Source organism: Paramacrobiotus metropolitanus, unplaced genomic scaffold (genome assembly GCF_019649055.1).
Source record: "Paramacrobiotus metropolitanus isolate TYO unplaced genomic scaffold, Prichtersi_v1.0 Parri_scaffold0000063, whole genome shotgun sequence".
In the NCBI taxonomy this organism is placed as follows: domain Eukaryota; kingdom Metazoa; phylum Tardigrada; class Eutardigrada; order Parachela; family Macrobiotidae; genus Paramacrobiotus; species Paramacrobiotus metropolitanus.
In genome coordinates, this window is record NW_026570283.1 from 782,553 (window position 1) to 799,305 (window position 16,753).

The 16,753-nt window shown below is 45.2% G+C and overlaps 5 protein-coding genes across 8 annotated transcripts; 2 read left to right on the forward strand and 3 right to left on the reverse strand.

The window, feature by feature from the left end:
- Nucleotides 1-1,225: 1,225 nt before the first annotated feature.
- On the reverse strand, nt 1,226-3,250 carry LOC129593649 (peptidoglycan recognition protein 4-like). Of its 2 annotated transcripts, XM_055490078.1 has the most exons (8): nt 2,855-3,250; nt 2,668-2,792; nt 2,341-2,499; nt 2,227-2,271; nt 2,040-2,155; nt 1,842-1,960; nt 1,586-1,688; nt 1,239-1,292 (listed from the first exon to the last, which is right to left on the reverse strand). In XM_055490078.1, exons 1-6 carry the CDS (start codon nt 3,094-3,096, stop codon nt 1,892-1,894), a joined length of 756 nt encoding a protein of 251 aa, XP_055346053.1. In that variant the 5' UTR covers nt 3,097-3,250; the 3' UTR covers nt 1,239-1,292; nt 1,586-1,688; nt 1,842-1,891. The 2 variants fall into 2 exon arrangements, with proteins under 2 accessions (XP_055346052.1, XP_055346053.1); XM_055490077.1 differs by having other exon boundaries at nt 1,226-1,688.
- A 348-nt stretch (nt 3,251-3,598) lies between these two features.
- LOC129593778 (mast/stem cell growth factor receptor kita-like) lies at nt 3,599-6,584 on the forward strand. The gene is made up of 9 exons (XM_055490238.1): nt 3,599-3,856; nt 4,101-4,390; nt 4,475-4,513; nt 4,609-4,715; nt 5,096-5,195; nt 5,265-5,510; nt 5,586-5,905; nt 6,040-6,269; nt 6,322-6,584. Exons 1-9 carry the CDS (start codon nt 3,633-3,635, stop codon nt 6,533-6,535), a joined length of 1,770 nt encoding a protein of 589 aa, XP_055346213.1. The 5' UTR covers nt 3,599-3,632; the 3' UTR covers nt 6,536-6,584.
- A 663-nt stretch (nt 6,585-7,247) lies between these two features.
- Nucleotides 7,248-8,886, reverse strand: LOC129593785 (uncharacterized). Its single transcript, XM_055490245.1, has 7 exons — nt 8,587-8,886; nt 8,386-8,510; nt 8,158-8,319; nt 8,038-8,079; nt 7,861-7,973; nt 7,680-7,799; nt 7,248-7,547 (listed from the first exon to the last, which is right to left on the reverse strand). The coding sequence occupies exons 1-7, from the start codon at nt 8,826-8,828 to the stop codon at nt 7,410-7,412; spliced, it is 942 nt and encodes a 313-aa protein (XP_055346220.1). The 5' UTR covers nt 8,829-8,886; the 3' UTR covers nt 7,248-7,409.
- A 506-nt stretch (nt 8,887-9,392) lies between these two features.
- LOC129593763 (insulin-like growth factor 1 receptor) lies at nt 9,393-14,520 on the forward strand. The gene is made up of 10 exons (XM_055490219.1): nt 9,393-9,766; nt 9,959-10,254; nt 10,322-10,360; nt 10,461-10,567; nt 10,640-10,739; nt 10,810-11,061; nt 12,766-13,076; nt 13,176-13,405; nt 13,468-14,303; nt 14,461-14,520. The coding sequence occupies exons 1-9, from the start codon at nt 9,537-9,539 to the stop codon at nt 13,679-13,681; spliced, it is 1,779 nt and encodes a 592-aa protein (XP_055346194.1). The 5' UTR covers nt 9,393-9,536; the 3' UTR covers nt 13,682-14,303; nt 14,461-14,520.
- Nucleotides 14,521-15,004: 484 nt separating this feature from the next.
- Nucleotides 15,005-16,753, reverse strand: LOC129593767 (peptidoglycan recognition protein 1-like). 3 transcript variants are annotated; one of them, XM_055490226.1, is made up of 7 exons: nt 16,440-16,753; nt 16,257-16,357; nt 16,008-16,169; nt 15,888-15,932; nt 15,681-15,793; nt 15,489-15,608; nt 15,005-15,367 (listed from the first exon to the last, which is right to left on the reverse strand). In XM_055490226.1, exons 1-7 carry the CDS (start codon nt 16,679-16,681, stop codon nt 15,299-15,301), a joined length of 852 nt encoding a protein of 283 aa, XP_055346201.1. In that variant the 5' UTR covers nt 16,682-16,753; the 3' UTR covers nt 15,005-15,298. The 3 variants fall into 3 exon arrangements, with proteins under 3 accessions (XP_055346201.1, XP_055346200.1, XP_055346202.1); XM_055490225.1 differs by having other exon boundaries at nt 16,257-16,381; XM_055490227.1 differs by lacking the exon at nt 15,489-15,608 and having other exon boundaries at nt 16,257-16,381.

The following is a 16,753-nucleotide window of genomic DNA, read 5'->3' on the forward strand; positions in this document are numbered from 1 at the left end:
TCTTCAACTGAAAACTCATATTTTAATGCTTAGGATCCCGCAAGCAAGATTTGATCAGAACTGATTATCTGGGGCATCCCAGGACTGTACGGCTAACGATTTAAGGAGGTCATCCTGCAGTTTAACAGTGCCCTCAGTCATATTGCAAAGGTCATGGAACCCTGGCGGAATTAGGGTGCAGTCTAGTATTATTTTGAAGAGCATTAAATAGCAAACAATATAAAGTTAACGTTTTCGGATTGCGGCATCAACAGAATTTATAAGTAGATTTTGAACGAGACGAAGGCAACCAAAGCAGAAGGGTCGAACCGTTTTTATAAGCAGGTCTGCTCTTGTTTTGCTCTCGCCGTAATCTGAAAAACGCTTTCAGAGTGGAAGTCATAAATCAAGAAGATGTTTGATATATACTGTGATCATGTGAAAATGAAACATTAGTTAGTTTGTCGACCGGAGACCTGTGGCAATTTTTGGAAGAAACTGCCCGCGTGTGGTGGAGCAGGGCTGTATATTGTCGCACGTACGAGTAAGTTTAATAAACCGTAATAAACAATGTTGCACGTTTATTTACATGGTCAAAAGCAGCTACGGGGCTGGCTTTTTTAACCATTATATCCTTCCGCAATTTTAATTTAATTTTTGATTAAAATACATAATAATTATGACTAAAAATGCAAAAATTACAGCTTTGCTTTAACAGAGCGAGGAAGATTGGGAGGCTTGCAGGACGACGCAGCAGCAGACTTATATGACTACTGAACTCTACACTCTATAGCAGGGGTATTGTGACAAAATCACAGCACTTTATGGTCAGTGAGGCTTTTTATCTCGTGATTTTAATAAGACTGCGTCAACTGACAAGGAAAAAGAGACAGACTAGCGAAACCTGGGTGGTTAGTGTGGAAAGTATTGGCTGTTGATAAGATAGTGTCATTCAAAACTAAAATGTTAAACCGGAATTTTTTATTGCAACTTGTCATGTAGCCAAAAAGTTTAACAAAAAATAACCATAAAAATCAAATAAAATAAATCAAATCAAATAAATCAAATAATCAATCAAATCACCTGCATTTTTTGGAAACGTCACATGTGCGCAACGCCGCAAACTGCATAGCTCGTCCAGCGCGAGCAGCGTATCCACAAGTTGGACCACAACTGCTTTAAAAGAAGAGGTATTCCTCTAAACAAAACAGCTGAAAATATTCAAAACGCCCGTACGTGAAAGAAATGCCACGAGATAACATGTTTTGCAACCTGGGACACGAAAAACGTCCGCACGATTTTAATTGGCAGCGCTGCAAACGAGCGTAGGTTAATTTTATCAAAAAATTTTTGATTTCGGGGGCTAACATAATTATCTATCGAACGAGCCTAAGTAGTTAACGGTACGGCAGCCGGTTCGCGAGAAACAAACCAAAACAGTAGACCGACGTTTTGTTCAGCCACCCGGTAGTGTACCTACTGGTACACCCTATGACGATGGCCTGACCACTCCAGCCACTCGTACCCCAATAAAAAAGTAGGAACATATAGAGAGAACATTCATGCAGGGTTAAAGATCAAACTGAAAACAGACACCCAGTCTCACCAGGTGTTTCCCGTCTAACACCAGCACCACTTGGCTCTGTTCCCGTTCTGCTGCCCATCGGAAAACAGTCTGAGTCATCTTGCACTCGCGATTTTGGGATTTCCTGGATGTAAAAGCACAGTAAGAAACAAATTTAATTTGAAGCGGTGGCTACACCTTGACGTTTTCGCAACTTCATTAACTACTTTACAAAGGCTTAATCGTTTACCTAATTTGTATAAAAAAATAGTAGTAAAGATCGTTTGCAGTTACCTACCTTAGGGCAGGCGAACGATCGAGAGGAAATCAGCCGCAGGGCCACTTGTATCATAACACAGTAACACTAGACATCTTTCTCGTCAGGTGACTTTGCGCTCCATGGCGGCCTTCATCAGTCTGTCGCGTCAGTACGGTAGGTTGTTATTCTGGATATAATATTAATTTTCATACGAGTATTAATGAGTGTCGACTTTACCCTAATGATCCATTCGCCTTCGCAGTGCTGACAAAGTAAAGCCAACAGCACAACAGCAAGAACCGTTAGCAAAATAATTCCGAAAGCTATTCCTGCCGCGACCCCTTCCGAAAAGCCTGCAGAAGCAATGCCATCAAAAACTTCCAGCCTAGAAAAAAGACATAATGCTGAATCTTGCGTTGTTTACTGGGTTCTTCAAAGGCAGTGGAAATAACTGTTGTGTCGTTCGGGGCTGTAAAGTCACAAAAACGTTTTTTTAGCAAGATGCATGATGTTGTGCTCTAAGGATCTAAATATGTACACTGCATGGTTTCCGGATAAAGGATGTAGTCTTTGGTCTGGTGGTGAATATTGACGATAAGCTTGTAGTCCAGATCGAAGTAGCCATTTGACCGGGCGCAATTTAACAGGGAGTTGGCGGCCAGGGCGGCTGCGTAAGTTAGTCTTCTATATCCGTCCCCTATACGAGTAGTATACGTATGTCAACCAGCTGCTGTTTATTATTAAAAACTGAGCAGACGGTTATGGAAATTATCAAGGCCACCAACTGCGCAGCCCCACGTTGCTCGCATTTTACCCCAGTCTCACGCTTCGCACCAAAAATAAGAAACTGTTAACAAACTCCTACCTGATACAGGAATATTCTCGATGAAGGCAGTTACAAGAGCGTGTTCATCGTAATCACGATGGTACTGCGCTCGGCGATCCCAGCCGCGTCCTTCAAAAACACTACCGTCCATGCCAATAAGGAAGCTAAGAAAAAAATAACTTTTTGTGTCCGCCTAATCATCCTTGATAATGGGCGTAATTATTACTTGTAGAAGATTTCCGGTACAAAATTTGCTGCAGTCTGTGCCGTCCACGATGTGACATCGGTATGGAATTCACGGATGGCAAGCACCACGTCCCGACACGTTTCCCAACCCGTACAGGCTTCGCCCTGGGTGTGGGTGAACACCATATACGGCACGGGAGGGAGGAGATACGAGATGCTAGCGTTTAGCTCGGGAGTGCCCCACATGGACCCTGTGGTTATATTAACGCCTGGACAGTCCATGCTTGGTACACTACATTTTGTGCGTGGTGACGTCGCAACTATGAACACCAGTAGAAGTACTGCTGCAACGTTTGTATGGGTCAATCGGGTTATTAGGGCAGGCAAACAGAAATGTTGTAGCAGGTAACGCCGTAGTTGCGCTTCGTAATTGATTTGGCCGTTGGATCGTTTGTTCAGTGAGCGAAGACGAACGACACAGTAATAACTATATGATAACGTAGACGGCTCGATGTGCTTTAACTGCGCAATATCGGCCGATAGCGGCAGGAAATATGCCGGCATGCTGCACCTTTGTGCAAATATTATGTCACTTTTTATCTCTACAAACAATTAACGGATAATGCCGGTGCGGCGATTTGGATGCCGCAGTGCCGCTCTACCGTGATTGTCGCGATTGTTGTAGTTTTGTCAGTCTGAGTGTTTACGGTGCCTTTAACTGCAAGTACGAAGTCATTATTGAGATTACGATATTATTTACGGAAGTACAGATTCCACACGGGAATTTATGTAGCGAACGGTATCTGTGTTGTACTACGATGACGCCTCTGTGTCCGGAAGTAGCCATCATTTCCCGAAAGGCCTGGGGTGCCCGAGATGTCCGCGTGACGGAGATGGATATGCTGCCGCAACCTGCCACCTGCATGGTGTTTACGCATTCGTATGGCGCTCGCTGTTTTGATGCCCGCAACTGCTCCCTGATCACTCAGGCCATGCAGACGTATAATATGGACACCAATAAAAGGCCGGACATTTTTTATAAGTAAAGTTATTGTACCGTTCACTTTGACTTCTAGTGTAGGATCATTACCCATCGAGGAACATACAATGGACTACAAAATTAATTTTGACGCTAACCGATATATGTAGCCAAAGAAGCATCCATTGTAGCCCTCTGTGTATTATTTTACTTCCGATTTACGCTAGATAGCAAACTGACTACCGTACATGGCATGCAAAAACTATAGTTTTAAAGGTGGGATGTAACAAGCCATTTTGCATTCTAGCTTCCTGATTGGTTACGATGGTTCGGTCTTCGAAGGAAGGGGCCGGACTTACAGGCCGACGGTTAACTGGAAGTACAATGCCTACAGTTTGGGAGTCGCTTTCATTGGGAAATATCCTCCATCCGGGGACGACTTCACTAAACTGTCGTATCAAGCCGCGGTATCGGCCAGTGCCTTGCTGCAGTGCGCGCGCTCGCAAGGCTGGTTAGATGCCAATAATCACTCTGTGACGACATTTCGCATTAACCCCATCATGCGCAAGTATATACTGAACCCCAGTCTACTATTACGTAAGCATTCTATGATGTACTCGTATATCGGGCAGCAAAAACTGGTGAAATGTAATTGATGTAATGGGTGGATTTTGCTCGTAGCGCTTCAGGTTCCGGCACAACCGGCAAAAGAACCTCAAGGTAAACGGGAATGGCAGCGAGTAACGTTCTACCAACTGATGGATAAAATCTAAGTTTTGTATGTGATCAGTAATGTTATTTAACCGATTTCGCAGCGTTCCGGGATGGGTTCATCGCGGGATCGATCATGGCGCTTCTAATTGGTCTAATCCTTCTTTGTGTTGTCTACTGCCGCGGCAAACAACAACGAGAAAATTACAAGGTGATTAGACTGGGGGCCGAAAACTGCCCGGCATACTGTATTAAGGTCTTAAGCAGTATTGTTGTTTTGAAATCTTTCGAGCTTAGCTTATGTAGAACCGTTGTCGAATTTACTCGCACTAAAAAATGAGTCTAAAAAGAAGTCGTTTTGCAATAACTTAATCTTCTGACAAGCCCTAATTCCCCATACCTCATCATTCAGATGGAGGGCATCGTCGGGTTTTACAGCAACGCATGGAATCATTTTACTAACGTAACGAAGGATTGCAGTGCCAACAGTCGCTCGAGAAATGATATTCAAAGCACGTAAAAGAATTGTACAACTTTATTTTAAAAACATCCTATAAGCAGTAGTTGACCTAACCCTTGTTACTGTTATAGCATTTCTGCCGCGCTGCCAATTATCGAGAAGAACTTCTGAAGACGGTCCCATCGGAAACTGTGGATTACTTTACGATACCACGACGTTCAATCGATATAAGTAAATTAAAACAGGCACTGCAATAATTCTTGTCGGTTGCTAACAGCAAAATAATCCAGGTAATTTTAGAGGATGAACACTTGGGAAGTGGTCGAGACGGACATGTTTTTGTGGGTGCCCTGCACTCCAAAGAACTGCGGCGCTCCAGTTGGTCTTCCACCGACACATCGGTCGCATTGCCCGTAGCCGTGAAGATGTTGCGGGAATTATCCGCAAACGGGCCAGCGGCAAGCGCGTTTCTTTCCGAGATGGCCGTCCTGATGAAAGTCGGGCGACATACCAATATTGTCAATCTGGAGGGTGTTGTCCTACAAGGTATTTCTCGTCGCCTTTCTTGCAGAGACAAATTGATAATACTGAATTCTCATTAATCGCATAACCACTGCTTAGGCAAACTCATGATGGTTATGGAACACTGCGAACTGCTGTCCTTGGACTGCTACTTGCACACTCTGCGAACTTCGACTGAATCTGTACAATCCGAACCATATAGCCAAGATCCGAACCATCAAGCCTCAACAGTCATCGTACAGGAACTGAACAGTTTCGTTTATCAGATCAGCCGTGGCATGGAGTTTCTCTCCAATAAAAGCATCATTCATCGGGATTTGGCTGCGCGCAATGTGCTGCTAGATGCGCAGAAGACTGCCAAGATCGCCGATTTCGGGATGGCTAAAGAGCTTCCTGTGTACACTTTAGAACGCGACAAGGTAACTTGTTACCAAAACCAAGCAAAGACAGCATAGTTACTGCACTGGGAAACTGTTCTGCCATATACGGTCCAAACAGCAAATCCTTGTCTCCTGACTAATGAGTAAAGACTAAAAGTTTTGTGAACTTCAAGGTTCCTTTGCCCGTCCGCTGGCTAGCTCCTGAGTGCCTGCAGCCAAATCGTGCCGTATTTTCCACCGCTAGCGACGTTTGGTCCTTTGGGGTGATTGTCTGGGAGATATTCACGTTTGGTTCAGAGCCGTACGCTGTGGAATTCCCGAACGGTATCCTGTATGATCAGCTGTGCGAGTTCCTACGGCAAGGCTCTCGCCTGAACCTTCCAGAAATATGCCCCACCGAAATGTAGGCGATTTTGCATGCTTATGCGATGGTTTCATGAAGCTCTTTCTTGCAGACGTCAAATGGCTATGGGATGCTGGGAGTTTGAACCGGAACGGCGTCCAAGCTTTTCCACCATTCATCGTCGGGCGGAGGCTGTTTTGCCGGTATCTACCAAGGATGTCTATGTCACTTGTGATGTAGAGAGCTGCACGCCAAATGATCAGTCTGAAACGTTACGCGTGATCTTGAATAGCGAAATGCCGGTTATCAAGATTCAGTCGCTTTAATAAAATAGTGTTGCGACAGTTATTCTATGCTGCATATAGCAGCTGATCGACTGAGCTACATAAGCAATGTGCACTGGACGTGGTTGTTTTGTTTGAATTCCTTTAAAAGTGAATCCGTGCACATCCGTCATTATATGTTCTAGCGTAGGAATGGTTGCGACGATAGTCGGTATTCAGCGACGTAGATCGGAAGTTAAGTACGAGTATCTCCACATAACTACAAGCCCATCCGGAAACAAGAGCAAAGAGTGTAAGCGGGAAAAATGAAAAGCCATTAGAAAAACTACCTTGAGCCATTAGAAAAACTACGGCATGTTACGCCAGTACGGGTTCACTTATGCTCTTGTTTCCGGATGGGCTAGTATTACGTTTGGATGTACAGTTGTTTCAATGTGGTAAAGCGACGTAGTGCCAAGCCGCCGCCCGCATTTGTTCACAAACCATAGAAAATACCAAGCAAAGCAAGATGAGCCAGAGTCAAACAAAGCTGCGATAAAACTAGGATTTGAAATAATTTTGCCGTGGGATCGTCGATATCAGACAGTCACTGATCGCCAATTCCGGCCAGTTCGACAATATGCACTAGCAATATAAAGTATTTGTGGAGCCAGTAGAAGCTATGAAATTCCTGAAATTTCTGAAATTTCTTTCCTACTTTTGGCATTTGCCTCTTTTGTATAAAATATACCAACTCTTCACGATTCTGCATTTAGATTTGGTTACATCAGGGGTACAATCATAAGAACATAGTGAACATGACTGTCATGACAGTTCGTAACCATTTAAGCTCTGTGCAGGGAGCCGCACACGGCGGCCACGCTTAATTCCGCCATACGCAAATATTGAAAGGCTTTTCACAGAGTTTAGTTAACGATTAGGGTGCAGTGGCGGGTTGATGAGGTGGACTATGGTGCGCTTCTTCCACGTGGCCAACATCAGATTGACCCCTTTTCGTCAGGCTGTTCAGCATCACATCATTGGAGTTCTCACATCGGCTGGATTCAGCGAAACCCTGTAAATATAACCACAGTGCTGATTGGTAATAAATTTCGTTTTCACAAATGAAATCTCGGTTTCTAATCGGTGCACTCGTCACTTTCACAATCTGTAAGATTTGTGGGTTAATAGTTTTGTCTTCATTTACCAAAACCACTTCATTCTTGGCGATCGCAGGAACATGAAAAAGTCGGGTTAACTCCGTCCAGATTATATCAGGCCAATTCCGATTCCGGTGGCTTCGTGAATCGCTACCGACGTTATCAGCCTGTGAGTCAACGCTGTCAGTTGTGCTAGTGGTTTGACATTTATGCCGGCAGAATGTATACCTGTTTCCAGGTGCTGTTGGTGTGCTGCCAGAGCAGAGCCAAAAGCGCCAGAGCAAGCACCACTAATAGTATGATACCGAAAACAATTCCCGCCACCACGCCTTCCGAAAAGTCTGGCACGAGTTATAAACCGAAACTGTCAACAGAGCGACACCATCGTCATTTGTGCGTTCTTACTGGGCTTTTCCGCAACAAAGGGCGCATCTGTGTCATTCCGCGCTGCAATGTCATTATGATGATTTGCCATTAGTTTGTTATGTGCAGGAGATCATACTCAAAAGAAGACATTAGCCCTACGTTTCAGTGTTTCAGGGTGTAAAATGTAGTCTTTGGCCTGCTGGTGAATATTAACGATAACCGAGTCCTTCATTGGATTCAAGTAACCATTTGACCGGGCACAGACTAAGAGAGCATTCGCTGTTTTCGCGGCAGCGTAAGTTAAAGCTTTATAGCCGTCATCTATAACCAAGCAAAAACGCATGTTTGGATCGGGATGTTGCCGAAAAAATTCAGAATCATACGTACTGGAAATAGGAATATTCTCAATGAAGGCGGTAACAATGCCCTGCTCGTTGTAATCCTTGTGGTACTCGGCTCGCCGATTCCAACCACGTCCTTCGAACACGCTCCCGTCCATGCCAATCAGGAAGCTGAAAGCGAACATTGGGAGCACGTCATACTGCATTACGACGCATCCAGTACAAACCGGAGAATTTTTGGGCTTACTTGTAGAAAATTTCGGGAGTAAAGTTGGCGGCCATCTGGGCAGTCCACGAATTAGGATCCGTGTGAAATTCCCGGATGGCGGCTACCACCGTCCGACACATGTCGAAATCGGTACAGGCCTCCCCTTTGGTATGCGTGTACACCATGTACGCCACAGGATGGATCAAGTAGGGTATGCTAACGCTCAGATCGGGGGCGCCCCAAGCGGACCGTGCGGTTATGTTGATACCGGGACATTCCATGTTTGCAGCGTTGTATCTGCAGTAAGTATTAGTATTCAGCCGGCACGTGTACAATTGAACAGCGTTAGTAAGGCATTAGTGTCATTTACTTCGAAACACCGCTACTTTGTTTGCAGCTGCAATTCGGTTAATAGGGTAAGCAAATACAAGAGATGCAGCGTATTGCCTTGGTAGTTCCGCTATGTAATCAAATTAGGCGCTGGAATTAGTGGAATTGTTTACTTAACGAGTACAAACAAGCGCCATTCGGATCAGTGAGCATTCTGTGATCGTCCGCGCATAATCAAAACATGGGCATTCTGTATCTTTCGGTAAACATTATGACCACGCTTTATCTAATGTTACAACGTAGTTTACCTAATTTCAACATGTGAACAGAACAAACACAAACATATCGTGCCGCCATTGCTGGGGGACCAGGAGTGTCCGAAGTTCAGATTAGCGTCCGACGCATGGATATGAATAATAATACAACGAAGTAATTGTGCTTATGAAATCTAATTTCTGCTGTTTAGTTTGCACTGCTCAAATTTTCAAAATTTCAGTTAGTGGAAATTCGCGAAGGCGTATTCGTATCGGCAATGTATATTGTATGGTACTGGCTGTAGACTATAGCCGAATGAATTAAGTGGATCAGGCATTACTTTGATATTAAGTAATACCAATTGATTTTTTTGTTTGACAAGGAATTACAGCCGCGGAAGACGGATGGCGGCACAGTGCTCGGAAGTGGACATCATTTCGCGCTCGGCATGGGGCGCTCGAGTTGTCTCCGAGGAGGACATGTTTGATTACGCCATGACACTGCCCGCCACCTGCATGGTGTTCACGCATTCGTATGGCGCTGCCTGCTATGATGCCCGCAATTGTTCCCTGATCACTCAAGCCATGCAGATCTATCATATGGACACCAACGAGATTGCCGATATTGCATACAAGTAAAGTAGCAACAAGTACAATGCTACAATGGTAAAGGCGCGCATATACCGATACATTCAGGGCGTAGTCGTTTGGTAAATCAATAGCTTTAATAATTTTGTTACAACATTTTTTAACTGCGGACTGACTGGTCAATTTCCTCTATTTCAATCATAAATCGCTTATCATGAGTCATCGCTTATGTGTCGCAGCTTTTTGATCGGCTCCGACGGATCGGTACTCGAAGGGAGAGGCTGGCTTTACCGGCCATCACTGCACCGCCAATATAACGCGTACAGTTTCGGCGTCGCATTTATTGGGAAATACCCACCCTCTGGAGACGACTTCACCAAAATGTCGTACAAGGCGGCTATCTCCGCCAACGCCCTGATACAATGTGCTCGCTCACAGGGGTTTCTGCAACCAAACAATCGTTTCGCGCTCCCGACGACATTCCGCATCAATCCCATTATGCGAAACTACATAATGAATCCCCATTTACTGTTGCGTAGGTGTTTGTTAAAAGCCAATGCTGCAGTCAGTAGTGAATGTAGGATGCAAGTTTGTGTTTCTAGCGCCTCCCATTTCGCCGTCACCACCCGCAGAGCCTCCAGGTACGCCGAAAGGTCAAACTGGACTTACTGGAGTAAAACTGGGAAATTCAATGAATAGTGTTGTACTTATCAATTAAACGCTCGCAACTGATTCCCACAGCGTTTCGCGATGGATTCATTGCCGGATCAGTTATGGCGCTGCTCATCGGTGTGTGCCTATTTGGTATAGTGTACTGGCGAGGCAAACAGCAACGCAGGAGATACAAGGTGAGTACCGCGGTCCTAAATTGACTAACGCTGGTCCAGCGAATCACCATTAATTTTGCACACTTGTTGCAGCATTTTTGCCGCGCTGCTGATTATCGCAAGGAGCTTCTGCAATCCGTCCCATCGGAGCTTGTGGATAACTTCATGATACCACAACGTGCAGTCGATATTAGTCAGTTAAATATGTTACTAGACATGTCGTCGTTGTTATAAAGACGTAATCTGTATACGAGTACTTGTAGAAGATGAACATTTGGGAAGCGGTCGTGATGGCCATGTGTTTACGGGTGTCCTGCAGTCAAAATATCTGCGGCGTACCAACTGGTTATCTAACACAACAGGGACATCCGGCTCCTTTCTCGTGGCTGTAAAGATGTTGCGCAGCTTATCCAAAAACGGAGCAGCGGCAAGTGCCTTTCTGTCGGAAATGACTGTCTTGATGAAAGTTGGACCACATCGTAACATTGTCAACTTAGAGGGTATTGTTTTGCAAGGTAAGTTTTCTATTCAATGGAAAATAATTAATCCACAGAAACCTCTGTACACTGAAAAAACTACAAATCGGCACTGCGTAAACTACTTTCGATTCGCTGCGTTTTACCTCCTGTGACATCTACTGCATTACCGGTCTACCGTGATCAATTTTGCTTTTCTTCCCCACCATTCGTTAAGCGTACTACCATGGTACCGTGTGCCGTATGGTACCATTCGGCAGCTGCATGGCATTAAGAACGTTGAATGACTGTATTAGTCTTCATTGTTGCAATCACAGAAGATTTGCGTCTTTTTAACTTTTTTAGTTAGTGATGCAATGCGGCTTTGGCATCGTCATGGCCAATCTTTATCCTATCCAGATACGATGCTGACAATTTTATTTCATTTCCGTCAAAAAAACTTCTTTAAAAAATCCGCCAGAAATCTTCTAATGGAAAACGTGATGTAACCGCATTAAGCATTTATTTTGCCGGGTGACACTATAGCCACCCTTAAACCCCCCCCCCCGTTTTTTATAGCCGCCCCTTTTCCGCACCACGTTAATTATAGGCATCCTTTTCTCAGTTAATTAATTAAGTTTTCAAACACCCTGTTTTTTATAGGCACCCCTTTTATAGGCATTTTTGCGTAACTTAATTATATTAGGATGCTGTGATGTCTGTGCTTGTACAGTTGCTCGGACAATGAAGGAGCCCTTTCCGCTCTTCTAACATGTGACGTTCGCTCACTAATATACTGACCTGTTCGAGGACGACAATGGTATGGACTGCGTACAGGCACTGTACGGTTCCCACTCTTTTGTGCTTCCACGTAAGGTGGCACACGAATACTTCGTGTGACTTCGTGTGAGTCAGTGAATGTATAAAAGCCTTAACAGTGAGCTTTCGCCACACGTCCTTCTCCAGTTATCCATGAGACCATTTGTGTGGAGGTGAAGTGGATGAAATAACTGCACGATTTCGTGTGGTTCAGTTGCAGACAGCTGAATCCAACCAGTGCGGTCCGCTGGTATGCTCATTCATGGCCGATATTGATTACGGGCCGTGGACGAGACCGTGTTTGCAAAAGCCGAAGCCCAGCGCAAATGGCTTGCGGAAGCGCTTAAAAAGAAAGAGATCGCGCGTTGTCCTAAGAGTACTGGACGAAATCCAGTCAATGAACTGAATCAACTGATTAAGAAAAGAGTTCGAATATGTGCGCGTAACGGCCGTAGCAGGCTGCTGTTATACGGTCCATGTTATCTGATCAGTCTAACACACCCACTGTTGGGTGATTAAGGCTTAAAACAACTGATAATTTGAAGTCCTCAGATAAATTATAAAAATTAATTAGAAAGGGGTGTCTATAAAAAACAACAACGGGGTGTCGTTATTTGATGAATAGTAAAAAAGGGTGGCTATAAAAAACAAGGTGCGAAAAGCCAAAAGGGGTGGCTATAAAAAAGGGGGTGATTATAAGGGGTGATAGGGGGTGTTAGGGGGTGATTTTATTATAATTGTGGAGCGAAGCTCACTTTGTACATACTGAGAAATAAAATCCATGTAAAAAGGGGTGAAAAGGGGTGGCTATAGTGATTTCCTATTTTGTTATCATTATGTTTTCCAGTAATATAGTAGCTCACCGAGTGAAAGGGTTGCGGAAAATAACGAGTGTACAGAATTGTTAACAACAAAAACATATAAGGGATGATTTCCGACAACTAGGTAAGCTTATGGTGGTTTTGGAGCACTGCGCACTGCGATCCTTAGAGATCTATTTGCAAACTACCCGAACCTCTACCGAATCTGTGGAATCCGGATCACCTAGCCAGAATTCCATCTCACCGGATGTCGAGAAGGAAATGGTCAGTTTCGTTTACCAGATTAGCCGGGGCATGGAGTTCCTCGTCAGCAAAAGCATAATCCACCGCGACCTGGCCGCGCGAAATGTGCTTCTGGATGCGCAAAAAACGGCCAAGATCGCCGATTTTGGAATGGCGAAGGAGCAACCCATATACACTTTAGAACGCGACAAAGTGTGTAACCAACCAGACATTTCAGCTTGCACTCGCAAATCTTGCAGTCTAAACTCCTCGTAAACGAGTAACGACAAATAATATTTTTGTGACCTTAAGGTTCCTTTGCCCGTCCGCTGGTCAGCTCCTGAATGCCTGCAGCCGAATCGCGCCGTCTTTTCCACCGCTAGCGACGTGTGGTCCTTTGGGGTGGTTGTTTGGGAAATCTACACGTTCGGTTCAGAGCCGTACGCTGCGGAATTCCCGAACGGTATCCTGTATGATCAGCTGCGCGAGTTCCTACGGCACGGCTCTCGTCTGAACCTTCCAGAAATATGCCCCGCCGAAATGTAGGTGTGATTTTGTTTGCTTTGTAGGTGATTTTGCCTGTTTCATTAAGCGTTTCTTGCAGACGTGATATTGCTATTGGATGCTGGGAGTTTGGACCGGAAAGGCGTCCAAGCTTTTCCACCATTCGTCATCGTGCGGAGGCTGTTTTGCCGGTGTCTGCCAAGGATGTGTATGTCGCTTGTGATGTAGATTGCTGTACGAAAAATGATCAATCTGAAACATTACGTGTGATCATGGACAGCGAAATGCCGGTTATTAATGTTCAGTCGCTTTAATGAATATTACGAGTATTACGAATATGTACAGTCACTGTATGCTTCACGTGCAATGCTGAGGTGTGTTGCATCACATGCCTTCAGTAGCAGAGTTTGGTAATGAACCTGTATTGTTTTCGGCCAGGTTTAAATTCCCATACTGTGTATGTGAAACACAGCAGGTGTAGGGGTTACCTGCTACCGTGATGAAATTATTATTAAACTATTATTTAATGTTCCCCGCTTCCGGTGTCCACTATCGGCGCTGACACCCGGGCTGTAGGCAGCTGGTACTCTCGTGATCGGCTACGTGCGGTGACCGGGGGGCAGCGACAAGCCGACCGACCGAAGGTCGGCGGAAGAGAGACCAGTGCCCTGCGCAACCGAATGCCCAATTATACCCCAAACAACATCCAGGATCAGACGCAAGGACTAACTCCATCCGTTGGAATTTGGATACAGACATAGGTGGCGAAACAGTTGTTTTTCCAGCGTTCCAGGCACCGGATTTTATTGTCATTGCATCCTCCAGTAGCTGATGTTATGGAGCCGCCGCTGCGGAAGCTTCGAGTTCCGTAACGAGGATGTCAGACAAGAGACGCAGCAGGTCATCCAGCGATCGATCAACGCTTTGACGAGTCAGGTAGGCTCTTCTGAACAACAAGAAAGCGTTTTAAGCTTACTTCCGAGTTCAAGTCTTGACGCCGCGTATGTTGTAAAAGCACGAACTGGACAGACTGAACCTGGCCCTGCCTTACGCAGTTGCAGTTTATAACCGTGACTGTATTGGTTGGTTTCAGACGATTCAAGAGACTTTGTGACGGTGTCGGCGCTCAGTTGGAGGTCCTTGAGGATCAGCGTACGTATGCTACTGCAGGATGTCGGTAATGGTGCCGTGTATACGAGGACAATTGGGTGCTGTGAACATACCCTGCACGATTAGGTTGCGATGAACAGCCGGCTAAATTTAAGCCATTTGCATTCAGACTGTGATATCGGTAGCGTTGCGAGCTACGGCTAACCAGCTGTTCATCGCAGCCTAATCGTGCAGGGTATGTTCACAGCACCCAATTGTCCTCGTATTCGCTAGCTCTGAGAAGGCCGGCATATGCGATGTTGAAGGATGCATAGTACGAGACCATAGTGCAATCGATCTTCATAGTACAATCTATAGAATCTTCATAGTACGATCTTTTAAGAGCCGCATGACGTCGAGCGCTATGGCAGGCTTTGACCACGAGGCGTCGGTGCTAGCCTCTGATAACCTTGGAGCGCATGGGTAAGTGCAGCATGGCGATTCGAAATCGCCAAACTGTATGCGGCGACAATTTGTAATGGTTGCGATTTTGTTTATTTTAATAAACATACGGTTCATCGTAAAAGCTTGGCAATTAACCTAGATCTGAGCAAAGCAATGGCGACAACTCAGCAAATCTGCCCCATGCTGCCGGAATGCAATTTTCATATGAAATAGGTGATGTTAATACCGGGTGCAGCCATTTGTAAAAACGTACTGGGCAATTGAGCTACTGAAATCGGATTGAAACACAGGTCTGACCGTGCAGAATAGAATTCGCTGGCAACTTCAAAGCGAATCACCACATCTTTCCGCAAAGCAATCGCCGGCCCCTTGTCTGACTATGTCCACGCTGTACAGTACTGTGGTAAATTTCTTGACTCGGTATGCACATGAGACACAGCAATTTCCTGCAAAAAAAACCAAAACACACCTTAATTTAAGCGAAACTGCTGATCGTGTTTACCGTTTAAGCCTGGCAAGACATTCGTACTCGTATTACGCTGTCTCTGCTTAATGTCGTGCACTAACCGAAACCGCGGGGTCGTTGCCGCCTAAACGAGCGTCAACAAGTCGCATTAACGTCCCTAACATGATGTCAGACAACTTCCGCTTCTGTTGACGAGTTGACCCGATACACTCGTTATCAGCCTGTTGTGTCAGTTTTATGCATTTAGATCGAATTGCAGTTAGCATAAGCCTTTTATCAATGTCGTGCATTACCTTCTTCCAATCGTTTTTGATATACGGCCAGAGTAGAGATAAAAGCACCAGAAGAAGTACCACTAGCAATATAATACTGAAGGCAATTCCAGCGGCCACACCTTCCGAAAAGCCTACAAAGGGAAATTCCGGCCTACAAGATTTTCGGCACAATTCTAGGGAACGCTGAACCTAAAATGGCATCACGACAGACTGCTGCCGTCTTACTGGGCTTATCCAGGGTGCTGGGCAAAGTGGGCGTGTCGTTCAGAGCTGCAACGCCATAAAAAATATGCAGATTTTTCCAGATATGGACTTAGTAGGAAAAATGACAGTTTATAATATTACACTGCATAGCTTCGGGGTAGAGAATGTAGTTCTTGGCCAGCGGATGAATGTTGACAATAACCGAGTCGTTCCCCGGATTCAGGTAGCCCATCCACTGTGCACACTGCAGTAAATTATTGGCTGCTTTGGCAGCCGCGTACGTTAGCGCTCTGTAACCGTCCCCTGCGAAAACACACAAGAATGAATGATAATCGCAGTTTTATTGTTTCGGATTTCGTCGTCCAAAATATGGCATTACACAGTACATACCGGCTGTGGGAATCTTCTCAATGAAAGCGGTAACGATGCCCTGTTGATTGTAATCGCGATGGTAATCGGCTTGCCGATCCCAACCTCTGCCTTCGAAAACACTACCGTCCATTCCGATCAGAAAGCTAAATTAATAACCGGCAGTTACAATTTGCAGAACCAGAAATTTCATTACATATGTACTTGTAGAAGATTTCCGGCACGAAGTTAGCGGCGGTCTGGGACGTCCACGACGTAGTGTCCGCGTGGAATTCGCGGATTGCCGCGACCACTTCCCGACACATGTCGAAACCCGCACACGCATCCCCCTTGGTGTCGGTGTATACCATGTACCGCACCGGGTGGAGCAAGAACGATATAGTAGTGTTTAAAGCGGGAGCGCCCCAGTCAGACCGTGTAGTTATATTAACGCCTGGACAGTTCATTTCTGTTCGTATGAGAAGCGATTAAAGGGCATCAGTACCAATCATCTCCCTAGTACAACATTAATTAATGAA

Coding starts and splice junctions, on each gene's coding strand:
- LOC129593649 (XM_055490077.1), bottom strand. CDS start 3,096: ATGGACTGTCCAGGCGTTAATATAACCACAGGGTCCATGTGGGGCACT. Junction 2,272..2,340: donor TTATCCGGAAACCATGCAGT/GTACATATTTAG, acceptor GTGACTTTACAG/CCCCGAACGACACAACAGTT. Junction 1,961..2,039: donor AAGGCGAATGGATCATTAGG/GTAAAGTCGACA, acceptor CTGACGCGACAG/ACTGATGAAGGCCGCCATGG.
- LOC129593778 (XM_055490238.1), top strand. CDS start 3,633: ATGACGCCTCTGTGTCCGGAAGTAGCCATCATTTCCCGAAAGGCCTGG. Junction 4,716..5,095: donor AACAACGAGAAAATTACAAG/GTGATTAGACTG, acceptor TTACTGTTATAG/CATTTCTGCCGCGCTGCCAA. Junction 5,196..5,264: donor ACGACGTTCAATCGATATAA/GTAAATTAAAAC, acceptor AGGTAATTTTAG/AGGATGAACACTTGGGAAGT.
- LOC129593785 (XM_055490245.1), bottom strand. CDS start 8,828: ATGGAATGTCCCGGTATCAACATAACCGCACGGTCCGCTTGGGGCGCC. Junction 7,974..8,037: donor CTTTGTTGCGGAAAAGCCCA/GTAAGAACGCAC, acceptor AACTCGTGCCAG/ACTTTTCGGAAGGCGTGGTG. Junction 7,548..7,679: donor CCAAGAATGAAGTGGTTTTG/GTAAATGAAGAC, acceptor TTATATTTACAG/GGTTTCGCTGAATCCAGCCG.
- LOC129593763 (XM_055490219.1), top strand. CDS start 9,537: ATGGCGGCACAGTGCTCGGAAGTGGACATCATTTCGCGCTCGGCATGG. Junction 10,568..10,639: donor AGCAACGCAGGAGATACAAG/GTGAGTACCGCG, acceptor CACTTGTTGCAG/CATTTTTGCCGCGCTGCTGA. Junction 10,740..10,809: donor ACAACGTGCAGTCGATATTA/GTCAGTTAAATA, acceptor GAGTACTTGTAG/AAGATGAACATTTGGGAAGC.
- LOC129593767 (XM_055490225.1), bottom strand. CDS start 16,681: ATGAACTGTCCAGGCGTTAATATAACTACACGGTCTGACTGGGGCGCT. Junction 15,794..15,887: donor CAGCACCCTGGATAAGCCCA/GTAAGACGGCAG, acceptor TTCCCTTTGTAG/GCTTTTCGGAAGGTGTGGCC. Junction 15,368..15,488: donor GCAACGACCCCGCGGTTTCG/GTTAGTGCACGA, acceptor TTTTTTTTGCAG/GAAATTGCTGTGTCTCATGT.